At 41.9% G+C, this 18644-nt stretch overlaps 3 protein-coding genes across 3 annotated transcripts; 2 read left to right on the top strand and 1 right to left on the bottom strand.

Annotated features, from left to right (window-relative positions):
* The first annotated feature begins 879 nt into the window (after positions 1 to 879).
* Positions 880 to 5578, top strand: rad9a (RAD9 checkpoint clamp component A). Its single transcript, XM_034597153.1, has 12 exons — positions 880 to 1204; positions 1365 to 1435; positions 1544 to 1617; positions 1714 to 1762; positions 2470 to 2584; positions 2748 to 2847; positions 3010 to 3116; positions 3556 to 3662; positions 3791 to 3855; positions 3935 to 4033; positions 4521 to 4770; positions 5148 to 5578. Exons 1-12 carry the CDS (start codon positions 1171 to 1173, stop codon positions 5262 to 5264), a joined length of 1188 nt encoding a protein of 395 aa, XP_034453044.1. The 5' UTR covers positions 880 to 1170; the 3' UTR covers positions 5265 to 5578.
* Positions 5579 to 13290, bottom strand: tbc1d10c (TBC1 domain family, member 10C). The gene is made up of 10 exons (XM_034597147.1): positions 13229 to 13290; positions 12351 to 12491; positions 10691 to 10790; positions 10325 to 10432; positions 10062 to 10168; positions 9770 to 9884; positions 9423 to 9488; positions 9148 to 9337; positions 8595 to 8752; positions 5579 to 8348 (listed from the first exon to the last, which is right to left on the bottom strand). The coding sequence occupies exons 2-10, from the start codon at positions 12485 to 12487 to the stop codon at positions 5799 to 5801; spliced, it is 3531 nt and encodes a 1176-aa protein (XP_034453038.1). The 5' UTR covers positions 12488 to 12491; positions 13229 to 13290; the 3' UTR covers positions 5579 to 5798.
* A 592-nt stretch (positions 13291 to 13882) lies between these two features.
* On the top strand, positions 13883 to 18357 carry ndufs8b (NADH:ubiquinone oxidoreductase core subunit S8b). The gene is made up of 7 exons (XM_034597158.1): positions 13883 to 13978; positions 15196 to 15250; positions 15344 to 15409; positions 15493 to 15582; positions 16005 to 16177; positions 16324 to 16452; positions 17384 to 18357. The coding sequence occupies exons 2-7, from the start codon at positions 15196 to 15198 to the stop codon at positions 17513 to 17515; spliced, it is 645 nt and encodes a 214-aa protein (XP_034453049.1). The 5' UTR covers positions 13883 to 13978; the 3' UTR covers positions 17516 to 18357.
* The last annotated feature ends 287 nt before the right edge of the window (positions 18358 to 18644 follow it).

Raw genomic sequence — 18644 nt, 5'->3', positions numbered from 1 at the left:
TCGTCTTGTTTCCCCTCAAAGTCTCGGTTTCATTTAAATGTCCACGGTTTCAGTTGTCACTCGTCTTCTCCAGCAGCCATTTCTGTCACTGTGATGGGAGGAGAACCGGAGCATGCCAGCGTTCCTTTAAACTTACACACTGAAGCAGACCAACGAGAAAGACCAGTAAGGTGAGATAATTGTGCATTGACGGTGACTCTCTCTCTCTCTCTCTCTCTCTCTCTCTCTCTCTCTCTCTCTCTCTCTCTCTCTCTCTCTCTCTCTCTCTCTCTGTCTGCCTGCCCATCTTTATATTTTCCCTCCCTTCCTTCCTACTCCTCTCCCCAACTCCACACACACACACGCATGTGTACACACACACATGCACACACACACACTCCCTCTTGTTTCCCACTCTGACCCTTGCACAGTAATTACAGGGCGTTTGAGAGCAGCTGCTATTTATGGGTCTTCATATTTAAAGAAATAGAAAATCTTGCAATGACTTTTGGGATAAGCAAAATCATATCAACTGTGAAATCTACAATATTATATTATACATATATAATATATACGTTAGCCTCCTTCTAGTTACTATATTATATTAACACACTTGGTTATTTCCAACTATTTTTTCTTTATTCAAAAATATTTTAATTTATTATTCCTAAATTATCATTATTAATGAGTTACAATATGAACTATATTTAAGTGTTAGAAGCTGATTCACATCATTTAAATTATGTTGTTTGTCTTTTTATTGTTCAAATATTGTTTGATATAAAATATTATTGTTTTATTATTATTGAAAGATGAGTGAAGGGGCCATTTCTGTTTTAGGGGACTTTTCTTTTGACCCAACGCGCATGTGTGCAATCATCCACGCCCCCCTTGACTTCCTGTCTCTCCGATTGGTCCACAGGGCGGAAGCGGACAATGGCGGCGTAAACAACGCTTGATCGGTGCTGGAAACTGCAACGGTCGAGCCCCCATCGGAAGTCAAACTGATAATAACACGGGAACAAAACAGATGGAGCATGTTTGCGACACAGGGAAGATTTCTACCCGATGTGAAAACAATCAAACCACCGCTGGTTCACTTTGCGCTGGTGTTTGAGCGATAGAGCCGGGCTAACTTTTAGCCGAGTTTGCTAACCTAACGGGAAAAAGTAGGACCTATAGTTTGCAGGAATGGATTGCGTCGTGACGGGAGGAAACGTGAAAGGTATGTTCAGTCCTGTCTTAACAAGCACATCAGATATTGAATGAATTAATTGTAATGATTGTGTTGTGGTCATGTGTGTCTGTGTCTGTGTTTGTGTTTGTGTGTGTGTGTGTGTGTGTGTGTGTGTGTGTGTCTGTGTCTGTGTGTGTCTACCTTCCAGTTCTGGCCAAAGCCATCCACTCGCTGTCCAGGATCGGTGATGAGCTGTATGTGGAGCCTCAGGACGACGGGGTGAGCTGCTGAGATACTGACGCACACGCACCAACACTTCCTGTTGCTTCACGTTGGTGTCAATGAGAAGAGCTGCTTTGTTTTTCTCTCCCTCTCTCTCTCTCGAAGCTCGCCCTGCGGTCTGTGAACTCCTCTCGGTCTGCATATGGCTGCTTCCTGTTCGCACCACTCTTCTTCAGCAGGTACAGCGTGTGTGCGTGTGAGAGAGAGAGTGTGACTGTTCAAGACATTTCTCTGAGTCAGAGCTTTAATCCAACTTCCCCTCACATTCCTCACAGGTACACCATCCCCAATGGGCAGGAATTCCGCTGCAAGATGGCTATAAAGGTGCTGAGACAGACACCAGCCATTGTTCTTCTACTGTGAAATGAGTAATGTTTAAAACATCCATCACCTGCCGTCTCTGTGTTAATACAATGTTGTTGTCATACAAGACCTAGTGACCCGGTCAGTGTTTATTCCGGGTCTCATTTTTTCTTTTTTTGCAGTCGTTCTAACTGAGTTTGCATTCATACGACCATTTAGAAGCTGCAGTTGCTTCTTGCCTTTTGTCTTGACCTCTCCTGCTTCATACTCACTAGTTTTTAAACTCAGGCAGAGTGTGTGATGTTACAACAAATTCAGGTCGTCAGGATGCACATCCTCTGCCGTTGTACTGTACATGGATCAACAGTAACCAACTTGTAACCATTTTCTTATCCTATTTATCTTGTGCCTTTCCCCTGAAACATTTTCATATCGAAACACTTTTGGTTATTAATGACCCAATTTCCGTGATTCAGAGCAGAACCACAAAATATCTCTGTACTTAACTTCAAAGACTATATTTCCTGTCAGAATGCTACTGTTGGTACTGCTCTGTGGTTATGGCAGCAATTTCAAAGAGCAGAATGTGTGTCACCAAGCAGTTGTATTGTTGTATGTAAACAAAATGTGGGGCATCTGTTCACTTGTAGATTGTAGAAATCAAAGTGCGCATTTAATGTAAGTGCTGTGTTTTCCTTCCTTCTTATGTTCCTCTCGGCGCGGTTCAGAGCGTGCAGGCCGTGTTCAGGTCTCTGGCGTCTCTCGAGAAGACGGTGGAAAAATGTCACATCGAGCTGGACAAGAAGAAGAACCGCCTCACCTTCACCCTGCACTGCAAACATGGTACCAGAGCCTCACTTCTCCCTCAGACCGGTTCTTAAAATGGATGATTTCATTACGGTTATCTCATTTACTCCGACAGCTGTGTTATTCTTTGCAGCACATCATGCATTAATTGGTCTGTATTCTGCGTGGAAGAGTCTGAGTGTCCTTATCTTCTCCACAGGCCTGCTGAAGACACATAACCTGTCTTTCCAGGACAGTGAAAGTTTACAGGCAGTGTTTGATAAGGAGACCTCTGCCAATGTGTTCAGGGCCCAGCCCAGGTCTGTGGGATCTCTCTGCATTCTGTCTGCTGCTTTCTATCTCGGACCATCTCTGTTACATTTGACGTTTGTTTGGAATTTAAGTTGTTCATTTAGCCGTGGCTCATTGCTGTCCTTCTTTCTGTGCACTTTCACAATTTGTTTGGGCTCCTTCGCTCTCAGGCTGCTGGCGGACACAGTTGTGCATTTCCCTTCGTCTCTGGACGAAGTGACCATGGCAGTGAATGATGATCGGATGTGGTTCAGGAATCATGTGGACGACGAAGCAGGTGATGTAGTTGTCAATCTGTTCACCAGGCAGATACAGACTGACTTACTAAAGAAAATCAATAAGTTTCCAAAAAAGAAGAAAAACTAAATGGACAAATAAACAAAGCTTGAGTGTATTTAATTATATTAATAATCCTGCATCCCTAATGAGTCATTGTGTTTTCAAAACAGCCTTCTAATATTAACATGACATAGAGCTGATGCTAAAGGGAGGGGATGGATATGAACTCAGTGGTGCCCAGGTGTGGTAAAAAGGCAAAACTACAGAATTACACTATTCAGTGTTTGTTATCATTAGTCAATTGAAGTCGTTGTTCAAAATTTGAGTGTTAACAAACACTGAATTTGAGAATACGTCATATTTTAGTTTGTTTAGATTTCTTTTTGAATGCCCTGATCCTCCAATCACTCATGCGTTTCTTCGTTTTCCCCTCTCAGAGCTGTCCAAGGCCATGCAGACAGAGCTGTGTCTAGCATCAGACGAGTTTGACCATTTCGCCGTCCGAGCTCACAACAGCGTCACATTTTGTCTGAAGGAGTTACGGGTGAGAAATCCTTTGCGGACATTGAAAGCAAGGTGGAGGCAGCTAAAATATGTTGTGGTCAGCTGATTAGTTTATTTCAAATTTTGGCATGAATGAGGTTTAGGTAATTTTTGTCATCTCTCCTCTAGGGTTTGTTAGTGTTTGCAGAGTCTGCTAATCTCCCTATTTCTATTTACTTTGATGAACCAGGAAGGTAAGGATACTCCCACACATACAGATATCATATGATCGCTTGTGTTACAATGTGCTGATATTTACAATGTGGGTTTCAGCCCTGTGGTGCTTTCAGTAACGGACAGTGTCCTGGAGGGGAACTTTGTGCTCGCCACGCTCTCTGATGATACCCACCAACGTAAAGACAACACTAGACGGTAAAACAAAACTCAATGCCAATGGCAGAACTGAAATCGGGAAATTAAAGCATTCAATGCAAGGATACCAGCACCGCCTGGTGGTCAATTGCATCCCCCGAGTGGAGAGTCAGTTGACCACAGACTGCAGGTGTGTGCACAGTAGTCTATGGTAAAGTCTAATTAGAGTTCAGTGTAGTTGAATTGGCACAAACAGCCATTTTAACCTTGAAAATAACATGAAATCCTACAGTTATTAAAGGGATAGTTCACCTAAAAATGAAAATTCACTCATTATCTACTCAAAACTATGCAGATGGCGGGGTAGGGGAAGTTTTCTATCGGGTCTTAAAAAGTTTAATCATCTTTAAAAAGTCCTAAATACTTTAAAATATTATGCACTGGGTCTTAAAAACATTTCAGGACGTCTTAATTATATTAACGTTCATTTAACACTACTTTATTACATCTTGAATTGATTTATTCTTATTTCTCTTCCACCTCTCAGAGCACACACACCACCTCCTCCCCCTCCAGATGATTTCATGAACGACGACATAGACTCCTATCTTATTGCCATGGATACCAGCATTGCACCGGGTCCCTCGTCTACAGGTCCACCCACTCCCCCGTTAGCTAAATCCACATATTCAAAACAGCCTGTCGCAGCCAATCACAGGACGAGGATACACAATCAAGAAGAGGAGGAGGAGGAGAAAGATGAAACAGACGATTCCGACAGACCACCTAATAAGAAGGTATGGTTAAGTTAGTTAAATAGATGGGTCGGTCAAATGTCATAAAAGGACTAAATGTTTTTTCAGAGTAAAAGCTCTCCGTTCGCACGTCTTTATGTTTTTATAGTTAATGAATTATTATTTATCCCTGTAAATAGCAGAGATGTCCTTTCTCATACAATCAGTAGTAAAACTATCAAATATACATTTTCTAACCTTAGCTTACTTTAAAGCCATCAAACCCATACATTTCATAAATTATGATGTAGAGCAGGTTCTAATGCACACAAGACACTTATATTATATAAAACATTTGTATTAACTGTCATAGCATCTATGCCACCTCGAACACTGAACAGTCCTATAATATCTTCCCCTCCTGTCTTGTCATCCCACAGTTCTGTTCCTTGTTCTTTGGATCTGTGCTTCCCCCATCTTCTCAGATGAGCACTCAACCAGCGACAAATCAGGAAGTGCTGGCCAGTGACAGTGAGGACGACACACAAGAAGAGTAACACTGGACTGATGGAATGTGACTCGAGAGAGATGGACTGACCTGAAAGTGGGCACATTTGTTTCCACTTTTATTTTTGTTGAACTGAGTCACCTAAACGACTTGAAAATGCAGACATGGACATCTGGGATCTTTATTTTCATCTTTACTGGCTTGTTTTTTATTACTTCATAATATTAATGGTGGAAACCTGGGATTATGTGAAAGAAATACATGAAGCACTTCCTGTTTATTTTTGTTTGGAGTCTCTTCGGTTTGTGAACAAGGGGCAGCGAAAAGAAAGTCCCTCAGAATAAAACACAGCTATTTTTCAAATTATGTCAACATCATTTATTATTTATTTTCAGGTTAAAAAGTTTAAATGCTCCAAAGATTAAGGGTGAGGGGGATGTCTCCTTCTCTGACCAGGAAGGATGAGATCTGGAATACATAGTTGTAAGGTGATGCAAAAATATGGCATTGGCTAAATGCAGCTTTTATCTTAATGCAGATCATTTAAAAATCGTATCCCTCCAGTCACTATTACAAACGTTTGTTAAAAGTAAGTTTCAGTGTTAGACGCAGAATATCGTGGCGTCTGTGAGCCAGTCTTTGCATGTTGACCGGGATCATTTTTACCTTTCTCCTTTTGCACTTGAAAACTTTTACCCCTCGTCTGCGGTTTCCTCCTCTCTCGCTCCTTCTCCATCTCCTTTTCTTTCTTCTTTCTCGCCCTCTCTCCCTCTTTGTCACTTCTCTCTCGCTCCCGCCGTATCTTCCGTCTCTCTCTGGAGCTAAGTTTCTCCTCGCCTTCATCCTGAACCACTTTCCCAATCCCTGATTCATCACTGAAGTCCTGAATCAAGATTTTGGGGACTTGCATTTTCTGTGCGCCTTTTTCCTTTGTCTTTTTGGACTGCTCTCCTCTCAGTCGGCGGAAGAAACCCAATCGTTTAGTGGTGGCAGGCGGCTCCTGCTCTTTTGCCGTCCTCTCTGTCACAGACAAGGACGAGGTGACTTCAGAAGACTGAGTCACATCAGGGGAAGTTGGGGTCGGGTTAACTGCTCTAGGATTGGGCTGTGATTCAGTGTGTTTAACTTCTGCGTCATTAGGGACAGGTTGTGGTTGACTCGTTTGCTGTGGGGCAGTGAAGAGGTCTGTGGAGAGCTTACGTGCCAACCTGGACTCATGGTAGTTGGAAGACTTGCGGACACAGAAATCCCCTGAAGACCGGCTACTGCGGCGCCCAGAGGCTTGTGTCAGGCCACCGTCATTCGGCTCGGTCAGAAAATCATTTTGATTGTGTGTCTGTGAGTTGCTGTCTATGTGTAGATTGTCTGTCACGTTAGGAGTAGAAATGAAGACGTTCTCCTCTTTTTCTTTCTCCTCTGAAGGACCCATAGTGACCCGGCTTGTCGGATCTTCGGGGACAGGCTCCTCAGAGACACTTGTTTCCACTGAACTTATTTTCCCGTCAGGCTCGGCAGTGAGACTCACTGCTTCAACCTGCTTTAAAGTCTCCTCCTTCACCGTAGATATGACAGAGTCATTAGTCTCCATGTTTTTCTGAGTTTCAGTTTGTATTTCCCTTGCTTGTGTTTGATCATCCTCAACCTGGGCCTCTGAGTGCACAGTCAAAATGATTTCGTCTTTTTCCTGCGTGGGTTCGAATGCTACCTCATCACACTCTTCCTCTGAACAGTGATCAAAAGCTTCACTTGACTCTGTCACTGTGTTTTCTATAACTGGTATTACAGCTTCAGTTTCTGTGTCAGCTACTACGTCCTTGTCCTGTTGTTCTTGGACGCATTCAGGTAACGGCAGGATTAAGGTTTCTGCTTTTGTGTCTGTCCTTGAATCTATTTCTTCTACTTCATTCTCTGATTCATCCTCTGTCGCTGTATTTTCCTCCATCTTTTCCTCACTTTCTTTCTCTGTTTGTGGGTCGAACTCTTCTTCGATTTCTTCAAATGCATCAACCTGTGAGCCTTCGTCTGCCTCTGTGATCACTTCCTCCTGTGTTTCTGCCTCTGTTGTTAGATTTGTGTCAGTGAACGTTTCCTCTTCCTCCGTCTCTGAGCCTTGAATTGGCTCAGTTCTTGTTTCTGAGACTTCGGTGACCGTGTCCACCTGCAGCTGTTGATTGTTTTTACTTTCTGTCTCCTCCTCTGGTTTCATGTCAAACTGAATCATCTGTTCCTCACTTTGGTCTGCGGGTACTTCCATTTCCTTGTGTGTGTATGCATCTGCAGTAACTTTCTGTGTCTCACTCTGGTTTTTTTCCACCACAGCTGAATGTTCACTCTCTGAAACTTCTTCTTCTGTCTCCTCCGTCATGTCTTTGACCTCAGTTTCCTGGTCTTGGCCTTTGTGAGTCTGTGATTGGCTGTGAGAGCCCAGCTCCTCTTCCTGTATATAGTGAGAGGTATGTTCATTTAGCTGAAGAATATTTTGGACAGTCTGGTCTTTGGCTGGACTTTGGTTTGGTTCAATCCCCACACTCGTTTCTTCACTGTCCATTCTTTCATCCTTTGTCTCTTTAGGGTAACTATCCGCCATTTCTGTCATTACTGTTTCAGCTCGGTCGTTCTCTTTTTTTACTGTTTCTGTTTCTTCTGTGTGCTCTGTCAGCATATTTTGGATTTTAGCCATCTTCTTTGGTTCCTCTAAAAGTTCTTTCTCATTACTTTGTCCTTTTAGTTTCACCTCACTTTGTTCTTTGCATGCTTCCACGTCCTCCTCCTCCTGAACGTCCGGCACCTTATTAAAATTTAAATCATTGCGGCTTCTCCAGTCATCTTTTGCTCCCAGTGAAAGATGCCTTACAACTTTACGTCCGCCTTTCCCCAACCTCTGGGGAAGGAGCGAAGGGGACAGCGACAGAGTAGAGGCCGAGCGAGAGAGCGGGACAGAAAGGTTGCCTTTCTGTCTCTCTTTCCTATCCCAATCTTCCTGGTTCTGCCGAGCCCTCGCCCACGCCACCCGGTGTCCCTGGCAGCGACCTCTGGGGTCAAATGTGGACGAGGGTCTGTCTTTTCTCCACTTTTCCAGCTCCTTCTCCGTTTGTTTCTCCAGATCTTTGGACGACAGCGGCACCGAGCACACCTGAGTGCAGGGAGAGGAAAACACTGGTGAAACCCTATTTTAAACTGTAGTAATGTCACTATTACAGTTGGACAGTATTGCATAATAATTCATGTACCAAACTAACCTAAGTGTAACAACTGTTGATGTTGATCGCACCAGGACAAGTGATAGATATACTGGTGAAAATTACAGTAACCATGGCAAACTGGTGCCTTCATGAAAATGAATGAGGGTTGATGGCAGTCAACGCAGTCAGTTTCTTACCTCTGCTATGAAGGCATCGTCTTCATCTTGGACCTGCTCCCTGACGCCCCTCAGCCTCTCCAGAGTCTCCATCTGACCCTGACACTGCCTTCTCTGCTCGGCACGACCCAGCACACGACGAACCAGCACCACGGCCACCTGGAGCAGCACCCGCACCCCTGCATATAAGACTGGAGAGGTCAGCGTGGACAGAGAGGTAGAAGAGACACCAGAGGGGACAGTGGCAAACATATCAAACCCATTTCAGCAGATTTAAACCAAAACTACAAAATTGGTATTCATCAAATTAAATAGATTTGACATTAGATGACATTTTGTGAAGGGGTGGGGCCAAGGAAGAACCCATTCAATTTTGGAGCACATCCAGTTTAACAGGCGGATCCAGGAATTTATTTTGTCTTTGTTTAGCATGGCGAGATAGGGCGTGGGTATGCACTCTATGATCTCACATGCAGGTTACTTTGTTGATGAAATTACTCATTAAGTTGCCTGCCTTTTGGGAAACAATGTGATTTGTCTGATCCTCAGCCTATGGCCTAGGTGGAGGATGTACCGTAGCAGAAAAACAGGTCCCAGACTCGTAGCAGAGTGTTGAATGGCAGGTGGCGTGTGAACAGACACATTAGCCAGTCAGTGGCGAACATGAGGGGCTCCACTTCGTGGTGCTGCAGGTGTTTATGAGCAGCTGGACACGTCCGTCTCAAGACCCAGGTCAACATGCCGGCATCAAACAGGACGCCCTCCTACATGTCACAGGGCAGCAGGTAAACAGGTTTGCAAGTGTCAGGAGCATTTCCTGTGATGTGTGGGGAACATGCATGTTCTCACCAACAGGGGGCTGTAGTATCCAGGAAGGTACTGCTCACTGATCTGCACCAAACACCAGAAGGCCTCCTGTAGGAGTCACACAGGGTCGGTTTTAGATGATGTGATTTGATTTGATTTCTGAACATTTATTACCCTGTTAGAACCAAGGTAGTTATATCTGAAGCAATCTTTGTGCCATGGGACAGGCTGCTGTTGCTAAACTGACAGTATATTAACAGAAAAATGAAGCAAACAGTTTTACAGATTCAGTGTCTGAAAGGGGCTTTTGTTTCTGCACTTCAAATTCAGATGAATAAAATGGTTTGCAGTGTATTTATTTAATATATTAAATTAAACTTGTTATCTACCTCAGCAGGCATGTTCATCAGCAGCACTGCAGCTACAGGCCCCTGTGCCTGGCAGTAACCCTCCTCTGGTTGGTACTGAGTGAAGGCTTTCAACACCCGGAACAAACCACGCTGCCTACACACACACACACCACAACAGACAGTACAACAAGTTTAAAAGATCCTGTTTAGATTAAACTCACTTGAGAGATTAATTTAGAGATTACTTTCTTGTCTAAATGAAGTAATAAGTTGCAGCAGAGACAGAGACGCAGAGATGTGGTGGGACTACGCCTGTAGAGATGTTTCCTACCCGTGTCCATCTTTGCAGAGGAACATTTCGTGAAAGGGGAACTGTCGGCCCAGGTCTCTTTCAATCACGTCCACCCAGCTCTGCAGAGCGGGCTGCGAGTCCAGAAGCTGGCACAGAAACAGAAGAGACTTAACTGAAATATCCACAAATGATATGATATAAATGTGACATAAAACAATTGAGAAAGTGGGGCCAGAAAATGGGCGGCATATTTGTTGCTAATCAACTAATTGTTTTTGGCACTATTAACTAGGTGTTCTTGCCTCGTAGAGGTTTTTATTTTGTTTCATCCTGTCAGTGGCTGCACTCAGCAGAGGCCAGCACTTTGCTCTCAGGGAGGCAGGGATGCCTTTTTGACACTGTTCTTTGACCTGAAGGGACACATGTGACAGAGACACACAATCAACCCACAGCAGATTTAAACACATGACTACAGAAACACAATTCTGGATTTTGACTGTTAACGATATGAGTGCAAACAGGCTTTTTTCACAGCGGATATTTTGACTTGTCATAAAAGGAGAAACAGATCTATATAACAGCTCTATACCAGGACCCTGCTGAGACAAATCAGCTACACTGAGTTCAGCCATCATTCGATTTTAAGGGTTATTTAAGATGGGACACACCTTACTGGTCTTCTTCAACATCATACGATCCCACTGGAGAATGATGCTGATCCACTTGTTCTCCCTGTGCCTGACCAACTCGGGTGGTGGGCCCACACTCCTGACACAAAACACCAGGTAAGTATTTTATAACAACTGTATTCTGATAGCAGTGAAAGCCTTTTATGTGTCTCACCCATAAACTTTACAGTATTAATGCTCATTTAACTGCAGACCTTTATGTCACTGTGCCATGTTTCTGCATGCACTTTAATGTGTTGTCGTTGCTGAAAAGGCAGTGCTCCGAAAAAACAAGACAGGAAACAGGAAAACCACAGGTTAGCAGTGTTACGTCTCCATGGCAACAAGTCAGGATGTCAGCACTGGGGAAAGTGCGAAGACGACAGGTGGCTATACTTGTGTCCTATTAACTCACATTGTTTTCATTTACAGCTTGCCACCAGAATTTTTTTCATGATTGTTTTAATGTGGTGTAAATACAAAGTCTTACTGATATCTGAAATTGAAAGTGTTCAGTATTTTACATGTTTTCTGATTCATTATTGTATCATTGATTATTGCAGCCCCTCCAGAGTCCTGTGATGTTGCAGTAGGTTTGATCTCTTCCTTGTTCCACTTCAACATTTAATCCTCGTCCATCCAACTTAAAGCCACTGTGGGCAGCATGTCTCTGCTGAACAGAGCAGTACCTGTGTAGATGACCCTATAAAACCACACTTATGAATAATCCTGCAACATGTTTAACTGTAGATTCCGTGCACAGTTTAATTGACCTTTCTCGTGTTTTTTCTCCTCATCTGATCTCACAGTACAGAGATCAGCATTGGGGAAACAGCCATGTTTTCCTCTCTGTGTAAACAAGGCTTCCTTTCACCTCTTAGCAGAGACATTTTTCTGCGTGTGGTCCCCTCTACACACTAACAATGCTTTTTATTCTCTAATAAATTCACTGGTCGTCAGATGACATGATCTCCGTAGACATACGTGGTTTTACTGTGGAGGAAAATGACTTGTTTTGAGGAAAATCTCATTTATGGGCCCTTTAAAATTTAGTTAATCTGCAGTTAACCTGCAGTTAAGTGATTTAAGGTCCGAAAGCACAAGCACAGTAGGAACATAAATGCTGAAGTGTACTGTTGACTGAAATGTGTATATTTACATATTGTATATCAATATGAATTTATTTTGACATTGGTTATAGGATCTAAGAGCTTTGATTTTTCTTATATGTTTCATACTCTATTGTGTATTTTGAATGTGTGTATATTTGTCCATTTCATTCTGTGAGCTTGCTGTAACAATTTGAATATTCTTTGTTGATATGGCAATAAAGTATTGAATCTTGAATCTATCATGCGATAATAATGTTTGAAAATCTCCCCAATCCATCTCAATATGATCACAAACATTTAAAAACCTTTGTTTAAGTAATGAAAATAAATAAATATATCTTGGTAATGGACTGAGATTTTAAGACCTCACATTGTGTTTTTTTGGACTGAATGTATTTGATTTTTCAAAATTTGTGGACATTAGGATCTGTATGTTTATTAATTTTGGCCATGCGACACCATTTAGTAATTTCAACAGCCACCTCAGCCTATATTTAACAGTTGCAGTCACAGTAAGAGTAGACAAGCACAGATGTGGAAGTGCTCACCCAGCAGTGGATCCATTGGTCAGAATAAATCCAAAGCGGTCGGTCTCAGGCTCCAGACTGACCTCTGACCCTGCATCAGATCCAGAGCCGTCCTCTTCACTGAGTTTCCTCTGGGCTGGACTCGATGCACTCATCATCTTACTGAGAGGAGAAGAGGAGGGTCTCTTTACTCATCTGGTCGTCTGTTATTATGATTATGAATGAAAACTGATGTGACTCTTCCTCAGAGATCATTCCTCCCACTTGGGCTGGGCAATAAAATGATAACAATAATTATCACAATACAATTTTCATCAATAGCAATATTTTAAAAAGTACAATATGTATTGATACATTATTCATGCGTTGAGCAAGCAAAGTGAGGAGGTATAATGAATAACTGACCTCCATCAGTGTTGCTGTTCAAGTGTTTCTCTGCTCATGAAGAGGAGTTTAAAACCACAACCTTCACTCAGGAGCAAAAATCTTTAAACTTAAACTAAAATAATAATGTGACATTTATCATGATGATTATCTACATCCACCGATATCAACATTTCTGTTTTGATAAAGTTTTTTGCCATATTGTGCAACCTTATACCTCCCACATGTAAAAAATATAAAAGATGTTCAACTCCTTAACCCCTTCCATAAGTACTTGTAGTAGTTTGTGGTGACATGCAAATAATTTGTGTTGATGCTCAATAGAAATCACTCTGCTGTGTGTAGTAACATTTGGAAAGAACATGTTTTACCACCTCTTTTATTCAAGCCAGGCTTGTAATTATTCAGTTTTTTGTATAAACTGATTCATTAAGTGATCTAAACACATCACAAGGACAAATCAAATCCAAAACAGCAGTTAAATCTCTTAAAATAGCTATGAAATAGAAAAATACCTTTTACATTTCCGTCCTGTTTGATCAGTCGCTGCGGAGGAGGTGGAGTGTGAAATCCTCCAGTGAAGTGAGGAAGACGAACTTCCTCCCTCTCTCTTACTCATTTGTACTCTCTCTCCCCTCCCTTTGCTCCTCCTCTCAGCTTTACAAATCCACGATGCACCTTAAATCAGCTTCCCTTTGTCAATCAATGCAGGGCTGCTATAGCAACAAAATGACTTTTATTGGAAAAGAAATGTCATTCTCATTTGTCATAGAAGTCATACTCAGTTGCTCAAACATGCTGATTCATCGTCCATTTAGTTAGGTAGTATGTACAGATTTTTTGAGTTAGTTTAATTCTTCGTATCTGTTTTATTGCTACTTTGCTTTATGTGCAATGCCCTTGACATGCTGCTGTAACACAATAATCACCCAATTTGGAAACAATAAAGAACATATCTATCTATCTGTGTATCCATCTATCCAGCCATCCATCTATCGATCAGACATGACATGAGAGATTACGTTAAGTGCTTCTTCTTGTCTGGACGACTTTATTGACACTTTTTCTCGCTGTAGGAAGTGTAACAACAACACAACTCCTAATGTACTTAAAATAAAGTGGACAATATCAACAAGAGTGCATTTGTCTGCTATTCCCTTACTGAGAATGTGAAATCGACGAGGTGCACGTGAATGCAGCATTGGTACAACTGCGTAGTTCAGGGTCCGCTGTGTATTCCTGCTCTACAGTAACTCAACTAAAAGGTGAGTGCGGTTAAAATATGATTATTAGGATGAAATGTTTCAGTCTATGATACTTTTAAGCTTCGGGAGCAGGAGCCATTCTGAATTAATCGAGTTGCTACTAGTATTCTGTTAAATTACATTAAATCAACCTGCTCCTCTGACAGAGAAGTTGGTGATGGACCTAATTGTTGCATGTTATCAAATTAATATAAACTAATGTGGTGTGGTGACCATGTTTTTACTAAATAAAAGAATTATGTAACACATTAAAAAGTTTTAACCGATTAACGGTGGATTTATTTGAAACGACGCGTTCACGTGCCTCATACAGTGCGTGAAAACGAGCATCCGTGCAACATAACTGAAAATAAAATCATTCAAGCCGTTTGCAAAATTGGGATTCAGCATTATGACGTCATATCAACACTACAATAAAATCGGATGATTAAAAATAACCAATGATTCTAGTGGGGGGGCTACATATGGTTTGACTGTCTTTGACTCATTAAAAATAGTTAATTCACGCTTATTCTCTCTTATTATTTGTATTAAAAAGCTAGATACTATCTGCTGGTCTTGTAACGGTGGCTAACAATCTTTGAATACTCCGGGCAATGCTCCTTCACCGTTTAAACTGGATTGATCAATCGTTTTTCCCATTCTGATCAAAAGCCCCTGAACTTGCCACACCACTGACGTCATAGCAGGGATTTGGGGCGCCAGATTACAGCATGGATGTTCTCAGTCAGCTGTTCTCTCTCTCTCTCCCTCACCCTCACCCTCACCCCTGGTTACAGCGAGGATATAATCTACTGGGAACATTTTAAATCCTCTAACACACAAATACTGAAAAACACATACAAAATATATCAATGTCCTACATGATGACTTTCATTGGCTGCCATCAGGAATGCATTTCAGATTGCATGTATCTAAAACAAGTAGGGAGACGTCCAGGTTTATTCCAGGGGCCATCTGAATGGTTGGGGATGGTCAGTTTACCTCAATGAATGCACTTGCACTTTAACCTTATCCGATCAATTAGTTGGCATTTTCCAATATTTTTTGTTATTCTAAATGTGTATTTTTAGATTTGTTAGTATCGACAAGCAGTGTTATAGGGATGAATTGTCTGTGCTTTTTTGTTTGCTCTCCTGCTTTCCTTGAATTGCCCCAACTATTTTAAATGTGTCTCACCTATTTCAAGTCGCTTCCCCTCTCTCCTCTCTGCTCAGATGTCCAACGTCACTGCACTCAGCCTGCGACTTCTCCACTGCTACTCAAAGCAGGGTACTACTGAAGCAGGTGTCAATAAATTCTGTGTTATATTTTGCACAAAAATCAGGCCTCATCACATCACATTTGTATTATATGTATCATCAGGTACCTCTGGACATGGTCCTGGTGTCATGCGCCCGTTTAGTCTCAGTGTGCAGAGGGAGGGTTTCAGTAAGTACTGCTGCAAACCAACAGCTCTTCACATAAGACATATTTTTGGAGATTATTTGGAGCCAACTTGTCTCTGTTTGCAGAGTATGTGAACGCTCTGGAGCTGCCAACAGACCTGAGGTCCGTCACTGACCGGGCTGCAACAACCCTCTTGTGGACTGAACTTTTCAGAGGTCACAGACACACACACACACACACACACACACACACACACACACACACACACACACACACACACACACACAGACACTGTGGTTGGCTCTGCACCCTGTATCATGTGTAGAGTTAAAGGATACGCCTTGTGGTTTTGCTTTTTATTATTGTCTATTGGGTCAAAGCCAGATTTAGATCTCCAAAAACTACTAAAAGCAAATAGAAGTAGCAACACCACTGCTCGTTCATTAAAACCAATTGTCTCCACATTTACTCATTTTTTAAAAAGTTTGACAGTGTTTTATGAAACGATGCTGCCTTTCATTAAAATGATTACGTCTTTTTAAATAGAAGGGGTCACACCGCTATGCATAAGTTGGATATAGAAATATAGAAAAACCAGTCATCACCTCTTTGTTCCTTTGGCAAACCCTCCCTCCAGGTTTGGCGATGACCATGAGTTACTTGTTCCGTGAACCGGCCACCATCAACTACCCATTTGAGAAGGGACCTCTGTCACCCCGCTTCCGTGGAGAGCACGCCCTGCGCCGCTACCCTAACGGAGAGGAGCGCTGCATTGCCTGTAAACTGTGTGAGGCCATCTGCCCTGCTCAGGTGACAACCCAGTTCCTGCTTTCACCAAACAGCCAATATGACTGTAATGTTTACTCCTATAAGCTCTGATTAATTATCTGTTGAAATCCCTGTTGTCCTCTCTGACTCTGTCTTTTCTATTCATTCTGTTTCTATGTTGAACCCAGGCCATCACCATTGAAGCTGAGACTCGAGCTGACGGCAGCAGGAGGACTACGCGCTACGACATTGATATGACCAAATGTATTTACTGCGGCTTCTGCCAGGAGGCCTGTCCTGTTGATGCCATTGTGGAGGTAGGAAACAGCTTCCGAATAGATTCTGTGGAGCTGAATCAAGGTGGATGTTGGCAGACTAAAACTGTATTTCTGTTACTTTCCTCTAGAGATATGTATTTTATTGATTTACTCTGCATACCAACACATGTGACACACTAAGCTTGGTGCGCATGTTTCTGACTAAACTGTCACAAGCAGACTCCATGAGGGTGACATGAGGCTCCTCTAGTGGAACCTGTGCTCACAGCCCAGCACCGTGCAGCGGGTTCCTCCTGGTGCAGGACAAGGCCCGGCCTCAGGTGGCTGAGTATGTAGGCAGTTCCTGGATGATGAAGGCATTGATGCCATTGAATGGCACTCACATGCCCCTGACCTAAATCCAATTGAGGACCTATGGGACGTTATGTATCAGTGCATCCGACGCCGCCAAGTACCACCACAGACTGTGCAGGAGCTCACTGATGCCCCGAGCCAGGTCTGGGAGGAGATCACCAAGGAAACCATCTGCAGACTCAACAGGAGCATGTCCAGATGTTGTCGGGAGTGCATACAGGCACACGGAGGCCACACTACTGAGTCACATTATGAGTTGTCGTGATACAATCAGCCTGTGATTTCAATTTTTACTTTGATTTTCTGTGTGGTTTTCAATCCAGCCCTCAATGGGTTGATGATTTTGGTTTCCATTGACTGTTGTTGCGTAAATTCTTTCTCAACAAATTATACAATATACAGTAAAGATTTTCAATTTGGAATAGTTCGTTCATCAAGATCTAAAGTGTTCCTTTAATTTTTTTGAGCAGTGTTTATACACAAGTTAGCAAACTGTGCATAATTTACTCAACTCACCATCAAAATCCTATAGCACAATATGGAACTGAACATATGTGTGCATTTTGACATGCAGACCTCATATTTTTCTTTTCTTCTTTGTCAATCTCTCCACCAGGGTCCAAACTTTGAATTTTCCACAGAGACCCACGAGGAGCTGCTGTACAACAAGGAGAAGCTGCTGAACAATGGCGACAGATGGGAGGCGGAGATAGCAGCCAACATACAAGCAGACTACCTGTACAGATAGACTGTTTAATCTGCACACTGACAACAAAGATGTGTGACACGTGAAATGATGCATCTCATCATCGTTCTATGCACTAAAGAGATTACTGGTAGTGAAGCCTTGCAGCCTCAGACTCTGTCATCAGAACTGAGAAAAAACATAGAAACGCACAATTCAGTTCTTGTGTTTTATTGATATTGCACTTTCTGAAGTTGATATCATAAACTGTAACCCATGTAACCTATGCACATGTCTGTTATAGACTATCTTTTACTGCACTTTAAAAAAACAAGGTTCATCTTATTTAATAGGTTGGACATTTCTGAAAATATATTTATGTATGTTGCTGACGCTATTTAGGAAAGTGAAAGAAGTAAATCCTGTTTTTAAACTTTAACTGTCTGTTGTATTGAAGCTGGTGCTGAAACAATTAGTCGATTGACAGATTAGTAAATGCCCATATTTTTGCTATTTAATCGATTGTTCAAAACATCTGGATCCAGCTTATAATATGTGAGGAGTTGCTGTTTTTCTTAGTTTTGTATGACATCAAGTGTATTCTGTGGTTTCAGAATGTGAACAGGGTGTTTAGTGGACTGATATTAATGAATATGTGCGATTTGGTGCAGATCCAAATGAAAGTCTGGATCTAGTAAATTTAAATGTGGTTACATAAACAGTTTGGGCCTTGGTGGAGGTTTGTACTATAATGAGTGCTAGTTGAGTTAATTCTGTAATGTCAATGACACAGTTTAACCACAGTTTAATATTAATTAGAGCTAAAGAGACCAAGCAATCAAATAAAACTCAACTCAGGGAATAAACACTAATAATCGATATTTAATTCAAATAATACTGTCTGGCTGTTGGTTTGTTCACTTACTCTTTAGGATGTGATAGCAAATTCAATATAGTTGGTAAATTGATTGGATCAATCAATTGTACTTGAGCGTATGGTTAACATTGTTTCTGATATCTAGACCAAACATGTATTTATTTAGTTTACGGGCATATTGACAAGCAATAGTTGTTGTGTCTTAATACTGCAGCATCTTAGTCTGTGATCAGAGACTTGGTGGTTGTAAATGATACAATAGGAGCAGTTAGCACAGTGTGTACCGAAGCTGGATGTCAGTATTTTAAATGAATT

This window comes from Hippoglossus hippoglossus, chromosome 10, assembly GCF_009819705.1.
Source record: "Hippoglossus hippoglossus isolate fHipHip1 chromosome 10, fHipHip1.pri, whole genome shotgun sequence".
Lineage (NCBI taxonomy): Eukaryota > Metazoa > Chordata > Actinopteri > Pleuronectiformes > Pleuronectidae > Hippoglossus > Hippoglossus hippoglossus.
The sequence above is the reverse complement of the archived record's forward strand: the minus strand, read 5'-3'. Positions and strand labels throughout refer to the sequence as shown.